Source organism: Rhinoraja longicauda, chromosome 15 (genome assembly GCF_053455715.1).
Source record: "Rhinoraja longicauda isolate Sanriku21f chromosome 15, sRhiLon1.1, whole genome shotgun sequence".
NCBI classification, from domain to species: domain Eukaryota; kingdom Metazoa; phylum Chordata; class Chondrichthyes; order Rajiformes; family Arhynchobatidae; genus Rhinoraja; species Rhinoraja longicauda.
In genome coordinates, this window is record NC_135967.1 from 7,794,004 (window position 1) to 7,814,338 (window position 20,335).

The following is a 20,335-nucleotide window of genomic DNA, read 5'->3' on the forward strand; positions in this document are numbered from 1 at the left end:
TTTCTTTTTTGCTGTATTTTGTGTGACTGCTGAAATTTCGCTCGGTGTTGTGCCGAGTGACAATAAAGTGTTGTTATGTTATGTTATGTTATGTTAAAACAAAAGATGAAGCATACAGATTAGCCAGAAAAAGTAGCATACCAGAGGACTGGGAGAAATTCAGAGTCCAGTAGAGGAGGACAAAGGGCTTAATTAGGAAAGGGAAAATAGATTATGAGGGAAAACTGGCAAGGAACATAAAAACTGACTGCAAAAGCTTTTATAGATATGTGAAGAGAAAAAGATTAGTTAAGACAAATGTAGGTCCCTTGCAGTCGGAAACAGGTGAATTGATCATAGGGAACAAGGAGATGGCAGACCAATTGAACAAATACTTTGGTTCTGTCTTCACTAAGGAAGACATAAACCGTCTGCCGGAAATAGCGGGGGACCGGGGGTCTAATGATATGGAGGAACTGAGGGAAATCCAGGTTAGTCGGGAAGTGGTGTTAGGTAAATTAAATGGATTAAAGGCAGATTAAATCCCCAGGGCCAGATAGGCTGCATCCCAGAGTGCTTAAGGAAGTAGCCTCAGAAATAGTGGATGCATTAGTGATAATTTTTCAAAACTCCTTAGATTCTGGAGTAGTTCCTGAGGACTGGAGGGTAGCTAATGTAACCCCACTTTTTAAAAAGGGAGGGAGAGAGAAAACGGGGAATTATAGACCAGTTAGCCTAACATCGGTAGTGGGGAAAATGCTAGAGTCAGTTATTAAAGATGTGATAGCATCACATTTGGAAAGTGGTGAAATCATCGGACAAAGTCAGCATGGATTTACAAAAGGCAAATCATGTCTGATGAATCTTATAGAATTTTTCGAGGATGTAACTAGTAGAGTGGATAAGGGAGAACCAGTCGATGTGTTATATCTGGACTTTCAGAAGGCCTTTGACAAGGTCCCACATAGGAGATTGGTGTACAAACTTAAAGCACATGGTATTGAGGGTTCAGTGTTGAGGTGGATAGAAAATTGGTTGGCGGACAGGAAGCAAAGAGTAGGAATAAACGGGTCCTTTTCGGAATGGCAGGCAGTGACTAGTGGGGTACCGCAAGGCTCAGTGCTGGAACCCCAGTTATTTACAGTGTATATTAATGATTTGGACGAGGGAATTGAATGCAACATCTCTAAGTTTGCGGAAGACACGAAGCTGGGTGGCAGTGTTAGCTGCGAGGAGGATGCTAGGAGGCTGCAGAGTGACTTGGATAGATTAGGCGAGTGGGCAAATGCATGGCAGATGCAATATAATGTGGATAAATGTGAGGTTATCCACTTTGGCGGCAAGAACAGGAAAGCAGAGTATTACCTGAATGGTGAACGATTAGGAGAAGGGGAGATGCAACGTGACCTGGGTGTCATGGTGCACCAGTCATTGAAAGCAAGCGTGCAGGTGCAGCAGGCAGTGAAGAAAGCGAATGGTATGTTGCCATTCATAGCAAGAGGATTTGAGTTTAGGAGCAGGGAGGTTCTACTGCAGTTGTACAGGGCCTTGGTGAGACCGCACCTGGAGTATTGTGTGCAGTTTTGGTCTCCTAATCTGAGGAAAGACGTTCTTGCCTTAGAGGGAGTACAGAGAAGGTTCACTAGATTGATCCCTGGGATGGCGGGACTTTCATATGAAGAAAGACTGGATAGACTAGGCTTGTACTCGCTGGAATTTAGAAGACTGAGGGGGGATCTTATAGAAACATATAAAATTCTTAAGGGGTTGGAGAGGCTAGATGCGGGAAGATTGTTCCCGATGTTGGGGGAGTCCAGAACCAGGGGTCACAGCTTAAGGATAAGGGGGAAGTCTTTTAGGACCGAGATGAGAAAACATTTCTTCACACAGAGAGTGGCGAGTCTGTGGAATTCTCTGCCACAGAAGGTAGTTGAGGCCAGTTCATTGGCTATATTTAAGAGGGAGTTAGATGTGGCCCTTTTCGCTAAAGGGATCAGGGGGTATGGAGAGAAGGCAGGTACAGGTTACTAAGCTGGATGATCAGCCATGATCATATTGAATGGCGGTGCAGGCTCGAAGGGCCGAATGGCCTACTCCTGCACCTATTTTCTATGTTTCTATGTTTCTAAGCCTTCCAAATCACATTGTCTACCTGCATTGCCACCTTCAAGGATCTATGGACCTACTCCGGGTTCCCTATGTTCCTCTATACTTGCCAAGATCCAATCAGTCGTGGTGTGTCCTAGCCTCATTAATGGACCCAAAATACATCTCACATTTTAGACACAATAAACTGCAGATGCTGGCTACAAAAAAAAAGTGCTGGAATAACTCAGCAGGTTCGGCAGCATCTCCGGAGAACATGAATAAGCAACATTGTGTCTGCACCATTCTTCAGTCCTCAAACATTGCTAATCCGTGTTCTCCAAAGATGCTGCCTGGCCTATTGAGTTGGTGCCATTTTTCACCTCACATTTTTCTGCATTAAATCCACTTGCCATTTTTAGCCCAATTCATCAATACTTCGATATCACTTTGGAGCTTAAGACTACCGTCCACACTTTCAACTCTGCTAATCCTCGCATCATTTGTGAACTTACTATCCCTGACTCCCATACCCGCATCCAAGTCATTCAAGTATATTACAAACAGCAACGGCCCTGGCACCAATCCTTGTGGGACATCACTGGTCACCGGCATCCAATCACATAAATACCCACTACCATCATTCTGTCTCCTTTCGCCATGCCAATTTTGGATCTATGTAAATCACATCTACTGCCCTACTCTCATTGATACATCCTGTTACCTCTTCAAATAATCCAATCAAATTGGTCAGACAGGATCTGCCCTTGACAAAGTCACACTGGGTGTCTTTGATAAGTCCCTGCCTTACCAAGTAATTAATCCTCTCCCTCAGAACTCTTCCCTGTAACTTCACTACCACTGTTGTTAAGCTTAAAGTTACCAGGTTAGAACAGAACAGGTTTGCTGAACGCTATTAATTTGATACCTCACTTACCTTCAGCAAACATTTGGAAATCTCAGCTAGAGTCTCAGCTATCTCTTCTCTTGCCTTTCATTGCTGCCTGGATTTAGGGATAAACTCTATACTTCTATTCAAATAACCCAAAAGAAGCTTGAAAAACACCACCTAATCTTCCATTTGAGTACATTGCAGCTTACCAAAGTCAATGTCAAATTTTACAACTTCAGGTAACTGAAGTATCAGAACTTTCATTGGCTTAGGTTTTCTCTCCTCATCAGCACTGCTGGTTACATCCCACAACACTGCATTTAATAACATTTTGCACACCGTTGTTTGTATTTTTACTCTAGGGACTGTTCATATTACCCATCAACACAATGACCAATACAACATATCCGTCAAGCAACCACAAACTGGCCACACTCAATCACAAATATTCCCATAGTCCTATCCATCCCTCCTTCACCTTCTCTGCAACTAACCTTAAAACTAACCTCACCCTAAAACTAACTTGTTTACAGATATACAATTGAAACAATGCAAATTAGTTAATAGAGAAATAAAATTGAAAGAGAAATAAAATTGAAAATCAGCACCCTGATTAATCCCGATTCTCTTTCTGTTGATGCTGCTGCACTGGAGTGCTTCTAGCTCTTTCTGTGTTTATTTTCAATTTCTTAATTGTGTTTAATCAAAGTAACTCAAAGGTATCATTGGAACGATGGTCAGAACTGCACACCATCCTCTCGGTGTGATTTACATGTTTATCACAATAGTAATGATTTCCAGTTGTATTTCTGTATAAACTTTTATTTTCAACTTAGTGATTTACTGACATTGCGTCATAACTTTTCATTATTATCACGTCTGTTCCCCAAAACACTGATACTTCTTCATTTTCCCATTTTAACGCTCATGTTGCAAGGAAAATGTGGTTTCCTTACTTGTTTAATAAAATTGTAAATCTAAGCACCAAAACTATTTGCTGAGTGGTGAGAACTTCTGCGGTCACATTAGGGAGCCTGTGTGGGATTTATTAAAGTTGAAATGAGACAAGGAGGCTGAACAAAATTGTACATTTGGGCTCCTTAATTCAAAAACGATTAACCATAAAACATTGAGAGCCACAGCACATTGATAAACATCTGGAAGAGAAACAAACATTAAAGTCTTAGAGACACCCTTCATCAGATAACTTAAATGTCAAGGTTACTAATTGACGCCATGCAAATCTAACATTTTTTGAATTTTAAAACTTTTACTTCCATGAACAAAATAGGAACTGACAGGTAAACAGAATTAAGATGGAGATCATCTATGATCTAAATGAATCAATCATTTGGTTTTAGGATCATGTTATTACCTTGTATCAGTGCTACTGAATCTCAACAGGATTCATGGTGGTTATATGGGAGCTGAGAGTTATTTACAGCTAATGTAAAGCATACTTTCGGAACAATGTGAATGTAAATATAAAAACAGTCCACTCTATTAGGACGCAAGGTTCCAGCTCATCCTATGAAAGATTCAACACCAAAACCTTACTTATTTATCTCATGTAGAGATCCTTTTGGTCGTCAGTTTAGGTTCTGACTGTCCTCCCTAACTATGCCTCTTTCTATATACTTCTGACCGGGCCTCCCAAAAACCTCCAATGCTCCAAAGAGAACAATCCAAGTTTGTCCAACCAATTCTGATGACGTCTAGAAACTTACTAACCAACTGGTGCTGTCCACAAACTTACTGACCAAAATTTAAAAATGTACATATTTTACCTCTTTCTGTTAATTTACTATCTAGACGTCCACAACAAGCATTGAACACTCCTGGAGTACCCCTGTTCAAATTACAACCTAAATATGTTCAGTTAATGTACTGGTACATGTGGCTCCTCTATTTTCTTATTTTTAATAATTGTACATGCAATATCACTCATTTATAGTTTTTGTACCCGAGTTAGAAGATAGTTTTCCGCAAATACTTGAAGGAATCTAAAGGCTTGAATAATTCTTTAAATTGTCTTCAGTTACAGCAAGAATGGGAAGGCAGAAAGCCAATCATCAGCCAGGTAAGAGTGGGAACAGCCGCTACACCACATCGCTGGCCACTGAACACTTAGAATTACTTCATAGGCAACCGCAGCACAGCAGAAATCAGCATTAACAAGTCCTTTGCTTGCCAAAATTTAAAATATTTAAGCCCCTTTTTACATTTTTATAAATATATATTAATGGGGAAAAAAGGAAGATGGGGGATGTAGGGGGAAGTAATTATTTGTTCTGTCTCCCTTTTACTCCTATAAAATATTCCATTACCAGCAGAGAAGATGTCAGGTTCAAATTAAACATCAACCAGAATCTCTGCAACAGATAAAGGCATCCTTGGAGACAAGTTCAACATGTCCCAGGAACAAGTCCCCAGCTGGTGTGGGTCAGCCAAAATGCCTTTAATTATTTTCCCATAAAGCAGTTTGACTGGGGTCACCAGAAAGTAGTCAATCATCATTTGTTTCAAACTTAAGCCTTAGAAATGTATTCAAGTATAAATGAATATATTGCCAGTTTCCATAAACACCAGCCAAGAGGCACCAACTCTCCCAACACTCAGATAGTATTTACCCAGTTGTATACTTTTTTTTTTGAGTGTGTGCAGGTGATGGTAGGCAATAGGTGTTGGAAAGAATCAAGGGAATGGTTAGAAGGGGGCAGGGTCGGAAAGAAAGGTTGGGCAAGTTAAGGACAACTATTTTCCAGACAATTCAGAGGTGTAGCTGAAATCCTCAAAGCCTGTAAAGCCCTTTCTGTTGTGTCTCTTTCCCACCCAACTTGCTGATTAAAAAAAGTTAGAAAAGCACCAGTTTTCCATACATGCTCCTCATCCAGACTATTTACTCTCTTTATCTTTAGCATTGTTTCTGCACATGATGAAATTTTAATCGAGAACTGCTTTTTATATGCAAATGTCACCCTGTTCCTTCTGGGAATAAAAATCAGGCAGACATAATTGCGGGCTTAAATAAATCACCAAGGCTGAATTGTCCTAACTGCATTGGGCTGCTCATCGCTAGACCCGAGGCTTCTGTTATCACTGAAGAACACTGGAACATTTTGTGAAGATATCATCGTCAAAAGATTTACTCTTTGAAGTAAGAGTAGTTGAGATAACGGGATTATCTATGGGGATCAAATATAGCAAAAGTAAATTTTAAAATGTACTAGAGAAAAATGTTTCCTCCTAGATTTGATTGAATCAGAACAATAGAAGGATGTGAGGGGATCTTATCGAAACATATAGGATTATTAAGGGGTTGGACACATTAGAGGCAGGAAACATGTTCCCAATGTTGGGGGAGTCCAGAACCAGGGGCCACAGTTTAAGAATAAGGGGTAGGCCATTTAGAACAGAGATGAGGAAAGACTTTTTCAGTCAGAGAGTTGTAAATCTGTGGAATTCTCTGCCTCAGAAGGCAGTGGATGCCAGTTCTCTGAATGCGTTCAAGAGAGAGCTAGATAGAGCTCTTAAGGATAGCGGAGTCAGGGGGTATGGGGAGAAGGCAGGAACGGGGTACTGATTGAGAATGATCAGCCATGAACACATTGAATGGTGGTGCTGGCTCGAAGGGCCAAATGGCCTACTCCTGCACCTATTGTCTAATCCACAAATGTTGTTAAATCCACTCCACTATTAAATAATTAAGCAATAAACTTTTCACATTTCACTCTTCCTCCATGACGAGTCAAAAGCATTAAACGCAACAACCCTGTTCTTTGGCTCTACAAATAATTACTTCACCACACATAAGGGCAGGTAAAGGGAGAGAAAAGAAGAATAGAAGAACAAGATAGTGAAGGATCAAGAGAAGGAATCAAGAGGGTAAGAGGAAAAAATAAAAAGGAAGGGCCATGAAGAAAGGGGGAAGGAACGGTGGAGAGAAAGAGAAGGGGAATGCGGGAGGGTGAAAAAGGCAGTGAGGAGAGAGAAAAACCAATTAAGACAACCATGCTTACAGTTGACAGCAACTGGCATTCTTGATTTTCCATTATTTCTTATCACGGAGGTATTTTTAATAACTTTTGATTTACAGAGTAAAACATTCCAAGTTAAATTTTTTTACATAAAAGTATTTCACTGATCTTGAGCATTTGACACAGTCCAGACTCAATCTCAAAATGAATACTTCAAAAATATTTATATAAAAATCACCTCCATGAACTGCCTTAGAAGTTAGTTTTGCGGAGCCAATTTTTCTTTAAAGAAAGCAGTGTTCAGGTGACTGAATAATATATAGTATTGCAACAGGTCCATAAAGATGGCACAGCCCAACATTTTTTGAAACTTTAAAGAAAACTTGAAACTTATTGTGCTTTTCTCTGATCCATTATAATTTCTAAATACCTCCAAGCTCTCATATCTCACAGAAAAACTCCAGCCTATGCACCATCAAATAGCCTCTAGACTAATCGTATCTGCTGTACCAATTTCTGAACTTAGATAACTGATCATTGATATGGATTCTATCCATCTCAAGCGGGATGGAGGTGGTGGGGGGGGGGGGGAGAGGAGGGAGGGGAGGGAGGAGAGGGTGCTGCACCAATGCAGGAGAGGTTTGGGCCCAACGGGTCCACTTGGTCTAGTAATATATTATATCCCAATAAACATTATGAAAGCAGCCCACACATTACGTACACCCGAGTGTGCATAATAATTACTCCAAATCCGATTCATACATTTCCACTTCTACCTTTATCACCTTCACTTCCTTCTTTTTATCACTTACAGGTCCGTTTCTTATTATTTATCTCACTACATTTGGTTATGCTGATCTCTACTCCAGTCATCCCCTTGACAATCTCATTCTCCCAATGCCATCCCTCGCTCATTGCCCTCTCAAACAAGCTTCCTTTTGTGTCACAAAGCATCCTGTTCTTGTGCCATTCTTCACTCCCCTGTTCTTATCGCTTACTCATCTCCCTGCCCAGTTCATCTGCCAAGTATTAAATCTATTGCAATATCCATTTTTGTCCCAGTGTTATCCTGATATTTGGTCACACCTCTGCCCATCTCCACGTCTTCTTCCAGAATACACAAGTCTATAGCAGATGAAAGATTGAGAAAATAGTCTTTAAGGAAACCCAGCAATGGGATGATGACTCCTGGTCTCGCTCACATGCTAATCATCTCTGCTGCACCAAATACTCTCTCACCCCAATCCTCCTGCCACCCACAAAGAGGAAGAGCAATTTTGGAATATGGGAGGCACACACCCAGTGTATAGAAAAAGTTGACTGTCAGATCTCTTTTATATCTTTCACCCCTCACCTTAAACCTGTTCCCACTAGCTTTAGATTCTCCTATCTCAAGAAAAGACTATAGCTATTCATCGTATTTATGCCCCTCATGATTTTATAAATGTCTATAAGGTCACCTCAGCCTCCTATGCTCCAGGGATAAAAGATCTGGCCTATCCTTACAAATCCAAACTTCCAGACCCAGCAATGCCTTCCTAAATTTCCTCTGTACCCGTTCCCATTTCATGATATCCTTCCTGTAGCAAGCAGGCCACAACTGTACACAATACTCCAAATGTGGCCTTACCATTGCCCTAAATAAGTACCGATACCTTCAGCTCTGGAATTTTACAAATTTCTATGTGTTGCTGCCCTCTTTCTTCCTTTGAGATAGTCTTCAAAATCATCTCTTTAACCCCAAGATTCTGGTCATCTCTCCTTTCGAGCTCTACAGTGAAGTACCTTGCAATATATTGCTACGTTACAGATGCTCAAAAAAATTATTTTGCAATTTACTCTCTGAAATTCAGAACAAAGAACTTGACTACATAACTTGGAGTTGTGCTGCAGAATAAACAAAAGATTAAAAACTTCCACACTGTTCATATTTCTCAGCAGGACATTAACTTTTAATTTTAAACACAAGTTTTAAAGTCAAGTTACTAGATTACAGATGAAGACAACAATTCCATCCATTTGTCATCTGTCTCAATAGAAGCTAATTGCTCCCTTGTGGCAGCACCCAACTGGCTTTGGAACATGTTTGTGGAGGCTAAAACTAAAAGGTAAGTATTCGTCCTATGAAATGCGGCCTACAAACCTTTCGCCAGTTTGTGCCCTGGTTTGTACCCCGGTCCTGTTGTCACTATTTGACACGAGATATTGCTGCAGTTACTCTATTCCTTTTGATTCTGAGGTAACTCCAATAATTTTCCTCCTTTTGACATCTGTCCTCAAGGTGTGTTCTGAATACACCATCCATGTTGAAGGATGGCATTATAACTTGACATTTGTTTAGCTTTTTTTTTTTGCTCTTCAATTTCTAGACATAATTCCACCATGTTCTAAATTATTTTCACGCTATTCTGAATCAACAACCATTCAACCACTAAAGTCATCTGTTCTCTGCCTCTTTAATATACAGTATTAAACAATCCTCTTTTTAATATACAGCTCTATTCAAGATTTTAACTGACCATTACTAACATCTCTTTGTTCCTTCAATTGCTATATTGCCTGATTACATCTTGCAAATGTCTTGAGTTGTTATACGTTAGAGAAATTAAACAATAATAATTATCGCTGTTGGTAAAAGCACAGACTGTAACTGAACATAAAGTTATGAACTTTCACATTTTCTTTGGATAGATGTTGTTACTGTATATTACAGAGCATTACTTTGTGTTGAAACCCAATCTGTAGGCAGCAGCAGATGTCAGCTACACCAGCAGCAAAGGTGGCACAGTAAACCCTTGTTATAACAGACCACCGGGGGGGGGGGGGGGGGGGGGGGGATGGTGTTCGTTGTTGCCAATTGTCTGTTATAATCAAATACGGTATTATCATTGTATGTACTTGAAACAAAGAGCTGCAGATGATGGTTAATACACAAAAGGACACAAAGGTAACTCAATGAGTCAGGCAGCATCGCTAGAGAACATGGATAGGTGACGTCAGGACCCTTCTTCAGAATGATTCAGTCTAATGTGTTACTCCAGCATTTTGTGTTGTTTCACCTTACAACTAGGTGCTGATGATCTGCTCTGACCGAAATCCTTTATAAAGGGGTCCGTTAAACGAAGATTTACTGTTTGACTAACAACCTTCAATGGTTTTTGGCCAGCAGGCCAATAAAGACCTCCTGGCCAGAAATTCTGGCTCAGAAAAAATTACAATAATTATTGTAAACAAAAGATAATGCTAATTGCAAAGACACCCTGCACCAATGCCAACATAAATTTAAAATGTTTAACACATTTACAGTGACTTGGATCATGTTCTTCTGAGGCCACCATCCCTGTGTATGTAACTGCATTTCAACATGAGCCACAACAGCCGCGTCAAAGAACCGCGCCAAAGAACCGGGCTCATTGTTGCTCCATTCAAGTCAGGGATGGCGTTGGAAGCGAGGGCTCCAAGCCGGGGAGACTGTGTGAGCCAGGGGTGGGTTGGCAGGTACTGGTCTGCTCTGACCGAAATCCTTTATAAAGGGGTCCGTTAAACGAAGATTTACTGTTTGACTAACAACCTTCAATGGTTTTTGGCCAGCAGGCCAATAAAGACCTCCTGGCCAGAAATTCTGGCTCAGAAAAAATTACAATAATTATTGTAAACAAAAGATAATGCTAATTGCAAAGACACCCTGCACCAATGCCAACATAAATTTAAAATGTTTAACACATTTACAGTGACTTGGATCATGTTCTTCTGAGGCCACCATCCCTGTGTATGTAACTGCATTTACCATTTCTGACCCAATCAGATGAAGCCACTCTGTTAAAACCACCACGTGGGGTGAAGCAGCCAACGAGCAGTAGAACAGTGCACTTCGGACAAAAATATCTGTCTAACATTTTGCCAAATGTAACTAATCTCTTCTGCCTGCACATGATCCATATCCCGCCAATCCCTACATACTCATGTGCTGACCCAAAAGCCTCTGAATCGCAATTATTGTATCTGCTTTAAACACCACTCTTGGTAGCAAGTTCCAATGAGTTAGCAACCTCTGCAGATGCACCACAACAAGCATCCTATAGGGTTGCAACACAGTTTGGTTTGGAAATTGCAAGAGTTGTAGACGCATCCCAGTCCATCGTACAAACCAGCTTCACCTCACTGACTCTATTTATACCACACTGCCTCGGGAAAGTAGTCAATGTAACGAGGATCACTCACACACCGTCATTCCCTCTTCTCCTCTCCCCCGTCGGGCAGAAGATACAAAAGCTTGAAAGTATATACCACCAGAATCAAGAACAGCTTCTTCCCTGCTGTTAGCAGACACTTGAACAGACCTCTCATTTGATAATGATGTATTCCTGATCTCTCAAGCTATCTCGTTGTAGCTGTAACATTCCATCCTGCACTGTTTTCCTTTTATTTTGCATTACCTTGTATACTCATGTATGATTTAATTATAATTATGTAGGGATAATTATATCCCTATAATTAGGGATATAGGGAAAACAACTTTTTTCACTGATAATAATAAACCAATACATTTATAAACAGTTCAAAAGGATTTAAATAGAACTATACATAGAAATAGGACCTTTGGGCCAACCAATCCATGTCAATGAAGTTACCTAACCAGCTTAAAATGCTTAAGTCATAGAAATGTAATTAAAATCATTAAGATTACTAAAATAAAGAAAACCTACTTTTCTGTTTCATGTTTTCAATTCAAGCTCAGCAAGCACATTTAAAATGAAGTGATTCAGCCGCTCAGCTGCAGAATGTTGTACTGAGCCCTGTGGGCACCCCTGCACTCAGTGCCGAGTTCAATGGTGTAGCAAGAGGACAGATGCATTGGCATCCGACCTCCAGTTGCTCCCGACTACCACACACAACACAGTCGTGGTCAGGAATAAACTGACCCATGCACTGCAGCTCGCCAGCAATTTTCTGAATAAAAATTGGCATGATCTGTTCCAATGACCTGAGTTGTTAACTATTTTTCTCTACAGATAAGCAATTACTGTCCTTATTTTCAATAGTCAATAGTCAATAGTCGTTTATTTGTTACATACACATAAATGTGTAGTAAAATGAAACATTACCCGCAGTTGGAGTGTAAAATAAAAGAACATATTTGACATATCCAAATATCTTGGAAAAAACCTCCTCAAACCCATAGTCATATTTGCAATAAACCGTATGAACGGTGGGGAAAATTGCAAATGTAATTACGTCTTGCTCCCAATTAGTTCTCCACCCCTAGTACATCACTGAAAGAAATGCTGATTTGAGTCAGTGGCATTTTACACGTCGTAAACATACTTTAAACCATATTTCACAGGACAGTCACTTAGGTATTCTACATTGAACAAAATAACAACTTCCTTCAATATTTATTCTCTATATTTTTTTGGTTGTTCATATCTGTCTCAGCATAGAGCATGTATTCACTATTGGATCTCATCACCCTGTTTACATGAACAATGAACTCTTATGTGGCCCACATTAAATTTAATGTATTGCTGCAAATATATTATTAGGTGACCTTGAATTGCTTGATAAATAAATCCTCCAGCAAATTCCATGATGGAAATATTTAAACATTCAATCTCACCTTCTTCGGAGGTTCCTGCTTTTGACTATATATATTTGTAGTACCAATCCCTTGGCCGAATTTCACCAAAGCACCATCCACAATGAAAGTAACTGGAGTATTCTTCTGTTGGTGCTGATAAAAGAGAAACAGCCCACATCTGCAAAAGTACATAATTACTAGACATCTTTTACAACTAGTATGTAAGCACATCTGGAAATGTTGATAAGGACAATGGATTAAAGATTTGTTAAATCAAAGCTTAGTCCCATATGAACTGGGAATAAGATAAATGACTGTGGTCAAAAACTCAAACATCCGAAGGAATATTAAAAATGGATATCCAAATTTCTGCTACTAATTCCTGAATGTTTTCATTTAATATGAACATGATATATATGGCTTAAATAACTTGTATACAGTGCACAAGTGAAAAATTAGTATAGTTAAAGTCAGGCAGAGTAAAGATCAAGAATTTCAAAAACAGAAATATTTAAATAAAGGCTTATTATTAGTCGCAAAGTACTGGAATAACTTGGCAGGTCAAACAGCAACCGATGAGAACATGAATAGGTGTCGTTTTGGGTTGGGACCCTTCTTCGTAATGAAAGAAGTACCCCAACTCAAAACGTCATCTATTCATGTTCTCCTTGGATGCTGCCTGACCCACTGAATTATTCCAGCACTTCCACTTGTTTTAGTAAACCTGCATTTTCAGTTCCTTGTGTGTCTCTCTCTCTCTCATATTATGTCTAATAGCTTTTCCTATTTCAGTTGAAAAAATAAATTTAAAACTCTGAAACAAATATAATTTAAGAATATATTTTTGGCTATAATGCAAATTGGTCCAATTCCCAAGTGAAAAATGCTAAGTGACTCTTGCTTTAAGGGATAACATTATTTTACAACACCTTGGGGTTAAATGATTGAATCAGACAGCAAGTTGCTTTGAACAACCATCTCTAGCATTATTCTGAAGTCTATTATTCAAAGAGATACGCTCATGCAAAAGGCAATGTGATTAGTTCTCTCCTGAGATGCTGCCTGACCTGCTGAGTTACTCCAGCATTTTGTTAAATAAATACCTTCGATTTGTACCAGCATCTGCAGTTATTTTCTTACACAGTCCTGGATGGGTGCCATATTCATGGTGATAAGCAGCTAGAATCCATGATGATTTACATTTTGCACCAGATTGTAGTCACTATTTAATTACAGTGATCCGAGCACTCATTTCCAGCACTATCCAATATAGTCTTGTAGTTAGACCTTATTCTCTCATCCAACACTGTTCCAAACTATTATTCTTACAATGCACCTTCAGTGGAATTATAGGTACCACTTAAGTTGCTCATACAGAACTTGAACACGTTTAATTCCCCGTTTATTAGCTTTCTTCTGACTACATACCTCATGCTATTAATCCAGTCTTCCATGGACGTTCAATTATTATTAGCATGATAAATTTATATTTTCCTTTTAAATCTGAGAAGACGCAACAGAACCTCTAGGCTAACCAACCACAACAATCAAAAAATAAATTGCACGGGATGGAAATATGAAATAAAATGTTATGCACTACCTTTTATGACTCTCTTTTCACCTGTACCATCAGTACTTGCATTGGTCACACTCTTGGTTCACCCCCTTCAAAGACCTTTCCTTTTGTCCTTTCTGCTCTCTTCCTTTTGTCCACAACTTAAAGCTTGTTTTACTTCTAACTTTTCCCAATTTTGATTAAACTTATCCCTGCAGACACTTCATGAACTGTTGTAACCAAAAACTTTATTAAGTTGATCAAGCAACTGCAGCACCATCTCACAAAGATTGCATTAGTTATTAGCAAAGGATCACATCCTTTGATGTTCATACCCAGCAGATCAGCTTACCTTATGATTACATTTAGTCTTGACTGCCTATATGTAAAATTACACAAGATAAATTAATGCAGTAAACATAGAAATGTCAAGTACTTACTTTCCACATTTTTTCCTAAATTGCTTCTCTATTCCTTGTGGCCTACAAATGGGAAGAAAAGAAATGATGACATTTTTAAACAATTGCTCATTAAAATTGAGCTTGTGTGAATTTTTTAACTGAATCCAACCCGTTTGATGAAAGTAATTGGTCAGATAAAAGTTACTTCTGCAGCTGAATTACCCATGGTCATTTGTGCTCCCTCACTTATTCTCCTGCTCAGGTCTTTATTCTTGGAATCTCTTGCCCACAATCAACATTTCTCTTAATTTAAAACCTCTTTAATTCATTGGCAATTCAAAACAGAGGAATGAAAGCACCACCTTGCATATGACCTGTGCAATCTTTAACCCTAGAATACCACAGGTCACAGTTTGTGAATGGATTTACTATGGTCTTAAAGCCAAGGCAAGTTTCAACATTCTTCAAATGCTTCTGCCTTACCGTCGCAGGTAAATGGTCTCATCTTCCTCAATATTACAGAATTTATGAGCATGTTTGGATGCATCGATGACACGTGCTCTATCTTGTGGTCTCATGGGAAGTTTCTCCAAATGGCAATCTGAAAAAGCAAGAAAACGTTTTTTTTAATTGCATAATCAGTATTTCCTGGATTGCACAGTGAATAGTGTAAGATTAGCTCATGTATACATGAAATTCCCAAATGGTGATCTGTCTGAAATCCGGCAGAAAATCAAATCTCAGTGCTCCAGAGATAAGGAATTATGGTGGATGAAGAAAGTGATTCTGCCCGCATTCAAAAAGCCTCTATATCACAATAATTATTTACAAAATGCTGAAGTAACTCAGCAGGTCAGGCAGCATCTCGGGATGCCCAATTTGTCCATGTCGGCTCAGATGCTCTATCTACACTAATGTCATCTGCCCATGTTTTGTCAATATCCCTCTAAACCTTTCCTATTCATGCACCTGTACAAATGCCTTTTAAATGTAACAGTACCTGCCTCAACTATCTCCTCTGGCAACTCGTTCCATATACCCACCACATTCTGTGTGGAAAAAGTTGCGCCTCAGATTTCTATCAAATCTTTCCCCTCTCACAAACTATGTCGCCTGGTTCTTGATTCCCTTTTCTGGGTAAAGGTCTCTGTGCATTTGCCCTGTCTATTGTGGGGTTTACAGAGACATGGCTGCAGGAGGATCGGGACTGGGAACTGAATATTCAGGGTTATACGTTCTATAGAAAGGACAGGCAGATGGGCAGAGGAGATGGGGTAGCTCTGTTGGTGAGGGATGAAATTCAGTCCCTTGCGAGGGGTGACATAGGGACTGACGATGTAGCGTCGCTGAGGATAGAATTGAGGAATTGTAAAGGTAAAAAGACACTAATGGGAGTTATCTACAGGCCCCCAAACAGTAGCCTAGATATAGGGTGTAAGTTGTAGCAGGAGTTAAAATTGGCATATAACAAAAGTAATGCCACTGTTTCAATATGCAAGTAGACTGCGAAAATCAGGTTGGTTCTGGACCCCAAGAAAGAGAGTTTGTAGAGTGCCTCTGAGATGGATTCTTAGAGCAGCTTGTACTGGAGCCTACCAGAGAGAAGGCAATTCTGGATTTAGTGTTGTCCAATGAACCAGATTTAATAAGGGAACTCAAGGTAAAGGAACTGCCAGGATAATACGATAAGTTTTAATCTGCAAATTGAGAGGGAGAAGATTAATCCAGAAGTGTCAGTGTTGAAGTTGAACAAAGGGGACTATGAAGGCAGAAGAGAGGAGCTGGCCAAGGTCGACTGGAAAAGAATCCTAGCAAGAATGATGGTGGAACAGCAATGACAGGAATTTCTGGGCATCATCCAGAAGATGCAGGATCATTTCATTCCAAAGAGGAAGAAAGATTCTAAGGGGAGTAAGAGGCAACCGTGACTGACGAGGGAAGTTAGGGATGGAATAAAGCTAAAAGGAAAAGATGTATAACATAGCAAAGAGAAATGGGAAGCCAGAGGATTGGGAAACGTTAAAAGGCCAACAAAAGGTAACAAAAAGGGCAATATGGGGTGAAAAGATGAAGTATGCTGACCAAGAATATAAAGCAGGATAGTAAAAGTTTATTTAGGTATGTTAAGAGAAAAAGATTAGCAAAGACAAATGTGGGTACCTTGAAGGCAGGTGAAATTATTATGGGGAGCAATGAAATGGCAGAAGAGTTGAACAGGTACTTTGGTTCTGTCTTCACTAAGGAAGACACAAACAATCTCCCGGATGTACTAGAGGACGGAGGATTAGGGAGACAGAGGAACTGAAAGAAATTTGCGTTAGGCGAGAAATAGTATTGGGTAGATTGATGGGACTAAAGGCTGATAAATCCCCAGGGCCTGATGGTCTGCATCCCAGGGTACTCAAGGAGGTGGCTCTAGAAACCGTGAATGCATTGGTGATCATTTTCCAATGTTCTATAGACTCAGGATCAGTTCCTGTGGATTGGAGGGTGGCTAATGTTATCCCATTTTTCAAGAAAGGAGAGAACGAGAAAACGGGGAATTATAGACCAGTTAGCATGACATTGGTGGTGGGGAAGATGCTGGAGTCAATTATTAAAGAAGTAATAACAGCGCATTTGGATAGCAGTAAAAGGATTGGTCCAAATCAGCATGGATTTATGAAGGGGAAATCCTGCTTGTCTAATCTTCTGGAATTTTTTGAGGATGTGACAAGTAAAATGGATGAAGGAGAGCCAGTGGATGTAGTGTATCTGGACTTTCAGAAAGCCTTTGATAAGGTCCCACACAGGAGATTAGTGGGCAAAATTTGAGCACATGATGTTGCGGGTAGGGTGACATGGATAGGGAATTGGTTGGCAGACAGGAAGCAAAGAGTAGGAATAAATAGGTCCTTTTCAGAATGGCAGGCAGTGGTGAGTGGAGTGCCGCAAGACTCTGTGCTGGGGCTGCAACTATTTACAATATATTTTAATGATTTGGATGATGGAATTAAAAGTAACACTCGCAAATTTGCAGATGATACAAAGCTGAGTGGCAGTGTGAACTGCAAAGAGGATGTTAGGAGGTTGCAGGGTGACTTGGACAGGTTGAGTGAGTGGGCAGATACATGGTAGATGCAGTATAATACAGATAAATGTGAGGTTATCCACTTTGGTGGCAAAAACAAGGAGGCAGATTATTATCTCAATGGTGTCAGATTTGGTGAAAGGGAAGTGCAATGAGACCTGGGTGTCCTTGTGCACCAGTCACTGAATTAAAAAAAACATGCAGATTCAGCAGGCAGTGAAGAAAGCTAATGGCATGTTAGCCTTCATAACAAGAGGATTTGAGTAGAGGAGTAAAGAGGTCCTTCTGCAATTGTATAGGGCCCTGACGAGACCACATCTGGAGTATTGTGTGCAGTTTTGGTCTCCTAATTTGAGGAAGGACATCCTTGCTATTGAGGCAATGCAGCATAGGTTCACGAGGTTAATCCCTGGGATGGCAGGACTGTCATATGAGGAAAGATTGGAATGACTGGGCTTGTATTCACGGGAAATTCGAAGGATGAGAGGGAATTTTATAGAAACGTATAAAATTATAAAAGGACTGGACAAGCTAGATGCAGAAAAAATGTTCCCAATGTTGGGGGAGTCCAGAACCAGGGGCCACAGTCTAAGAATAAAGGGGAGGCCATTTAAAACGGAGGTGAGAAAAAACCTTTTCACCCAGAGAGTTGTGAATTTGTGGAATTCTCTGCCACAGAAGGCAGTGGAGGATAATTCACTGGATGAATTTAAAAGAGAGTTAGATGGAGCTCTAGGGGCTAGCGGAATCAAGGGATATGGGGAGAAGACACGCACAGGTTACTGATTGTGGATGATCAGCCATGATCACACTGAATGGCGGTGCTGGCTCAAAGGGCCAAATGGCCTCCTCCTGCACCTATTTTCTGTTTCTATTCCAAACTATCTAAGCAGATACCCTATCCAATTCTTCAGACTATTGCAGGAGAGGGGAGAGAGGAGGAGCAGGGCAAAGCCAGGCACGTGGTAGGTAGATACATTGGGGGGGGGAGGCAAGGTTTGAATGGTGCATGGTTGGACAAAGGCAAGAGATGTAAAAAGCCAAAAGGCTGAGATCAGGAAAGAAGAGGTGTGAAATGTGAATCTAGGGGAAGGGATATAGGTGGTTTGGGGTGGGGGAAGGGGTACAGGATCCTGGGACAAATGGGCACAGGCAGGTGGGGTACAGGGATGAGAGCGGAGGGAGGGGGTCATGTTTGTTGGTTAGTTACCAAATATTGGGAAATTCAATGCTCATACCAGTGGAATGAGGTGTTCCTCCAGTTTCATCACTCAGTTTAGTTTAGAGATACAGCGCAGAAACAGGCCCTTTAGCCCACCGCATCCGCTTTGAGAAAATAATCTCTGTACACTAACTAGCCCTACCCTAACACTGGGGACAATTTACAATTTTTGTCAACGACAATTAACCTACAAACATGCACGTCTTTGGAGTGTGGAAGGAAAGCGGAGCACCTAGAGAAAACCCACGCGGTCACAGGGAGAACGTGCAAACTCTATACAGACAGAAGCAGTAGTCAGGATCGAACCTGGGTCTCTGGCGAGGTAAGGCAGCAACTCTACTGCTGCACCACCGTGGCATAAAGGTCAGAATGGTAATGGCAAGAGGAGTTGTAAAAGGGCTCAGCGAAATGTTTGCCAAGTCTACACTTGGTCTTACTGATGTAAAGGAGTCAAGTCAATTTTATTTGTATAGCACATTTAAAAACAACCCACGTTGACCAAACTCCTGTACAAGGAGGCCACAAGGGGGGGGGCAACAAATGCAGTAGATGAGGTTTAAGGAGGCGAAACGTCACCCACCCGTGTTCTCCAGAAATGCTGCCTGACCCGCTGGGTTAATCCAGCACTCTGTGCCTTTTTTTCTGCTGTAAACCAGCATCTGCAGTTCGTTGTGTCTACCGGTCCATGCTTGCCTGGGCTGGGAAGGATCCTCAGCCCCTGCCAACACTCACTACTCGAGGCCGCGGCTTCGGGGCCTACACAGACCCGGGGGGGGGGGGGGGGGGGGGGGGGGGGGGGTTCGCTTACCGAGGACCAGCACCATCTGTCCGCACAGGCAGTAGTAGACGTGCAGCGGCTTCTCGCCGTCGTCATACTCCTCTCGGTCGCGGGTGTCGGAGCACACCACGCTGCGGGACACCACTTTCGGCATCTTCGGCGGTCAGAGGGGGGTCCGTCGCCGGGGTAACGCTCAGTCGCCGGCCGCCATCTTGGAGGGCGAGCCGCGGGGCATTGTGGATGGGTAGGGGAGGGCTCAATTGTTATCATGTTTTGCCTTTCCGCTGAAAACAGACACAAAATGCAAGAAAGAGTTTGCTTCAAACATCAACTCCTAGCACCACTGAGTCAACATTTCTCACAACCTAGCAGTAGACCTCAAGAGTCAGGAGTATTCCATTGTCATATGCACCATTTAGAACGGAGATGAGAAAAAAACTTTTTCAGTCAGAGAGTTGAGTCAGAGAGATCAGTGGAATTCTCTGCCTCAGAAGGCAGTGGAGGCCAATTCTCTGGATGCTTTCAAGAGAGACCTAGATACTCTTAAGGATAGCAGAGTCAGGGGGTATGGGGAGAAGGCAGGAACGGGGTACTGATTGTGAATGATCAGCCATGATCACATTGAATGGTGGTGCTGGCTCGAAGGGCCGAATGGCCTACTCCTGCACCTATTGTCAAACTAAAATCAAAACAACAAAATTCTTACTTGCTGCAGCACAATCATGTATCTACACTGCAGCTGGCTTGATTGTGATCATGTATTGTCTTTCCGCTGACGATCGATACAAAATACTGGAG

At 41.0% G+C, this 20,335-nt stretch overlaps 1 protein-coding gene across 1 annotated transcript in view; it reads right to left on the reverse strand.

The window, feature by feature from the left end:
* Positions 1 to 19,771, reverse strand: part of steep1 (STING1 ER exit protein 1) — a 33,448-nt gene extending 13,677 nt beyond the window's left edge. The window contains exons 1-4 of the mRNA XM_078411901.1: positions 19,568 to 19,771; positions 14,951 to 15,068; positions 14,507 to 14,548; positions 12,551 to 12,689 (exon numbers count right to left, since the gene is read on the reverse strand). Coding sequence (XP_078268027.1) covers positions 12,551 to 12,689; positions 14,507 to 14,548; positions 14,951 to 15,068; positions 19,568 to 19,691 — 423 coding nt within the window. The 5' untranslated portion in view covers positions 19,692 to 19,771. The remainder of the gene's footprint in view (positions 1 to 12,550; positions 12,690 to 14,506; positions 14,549 to 14,950; positions 15,069 to 19,567) is intronic.
* Between the last annotated feature and the right edge of the window lie 564 nt (positions 19,772 to 20,335).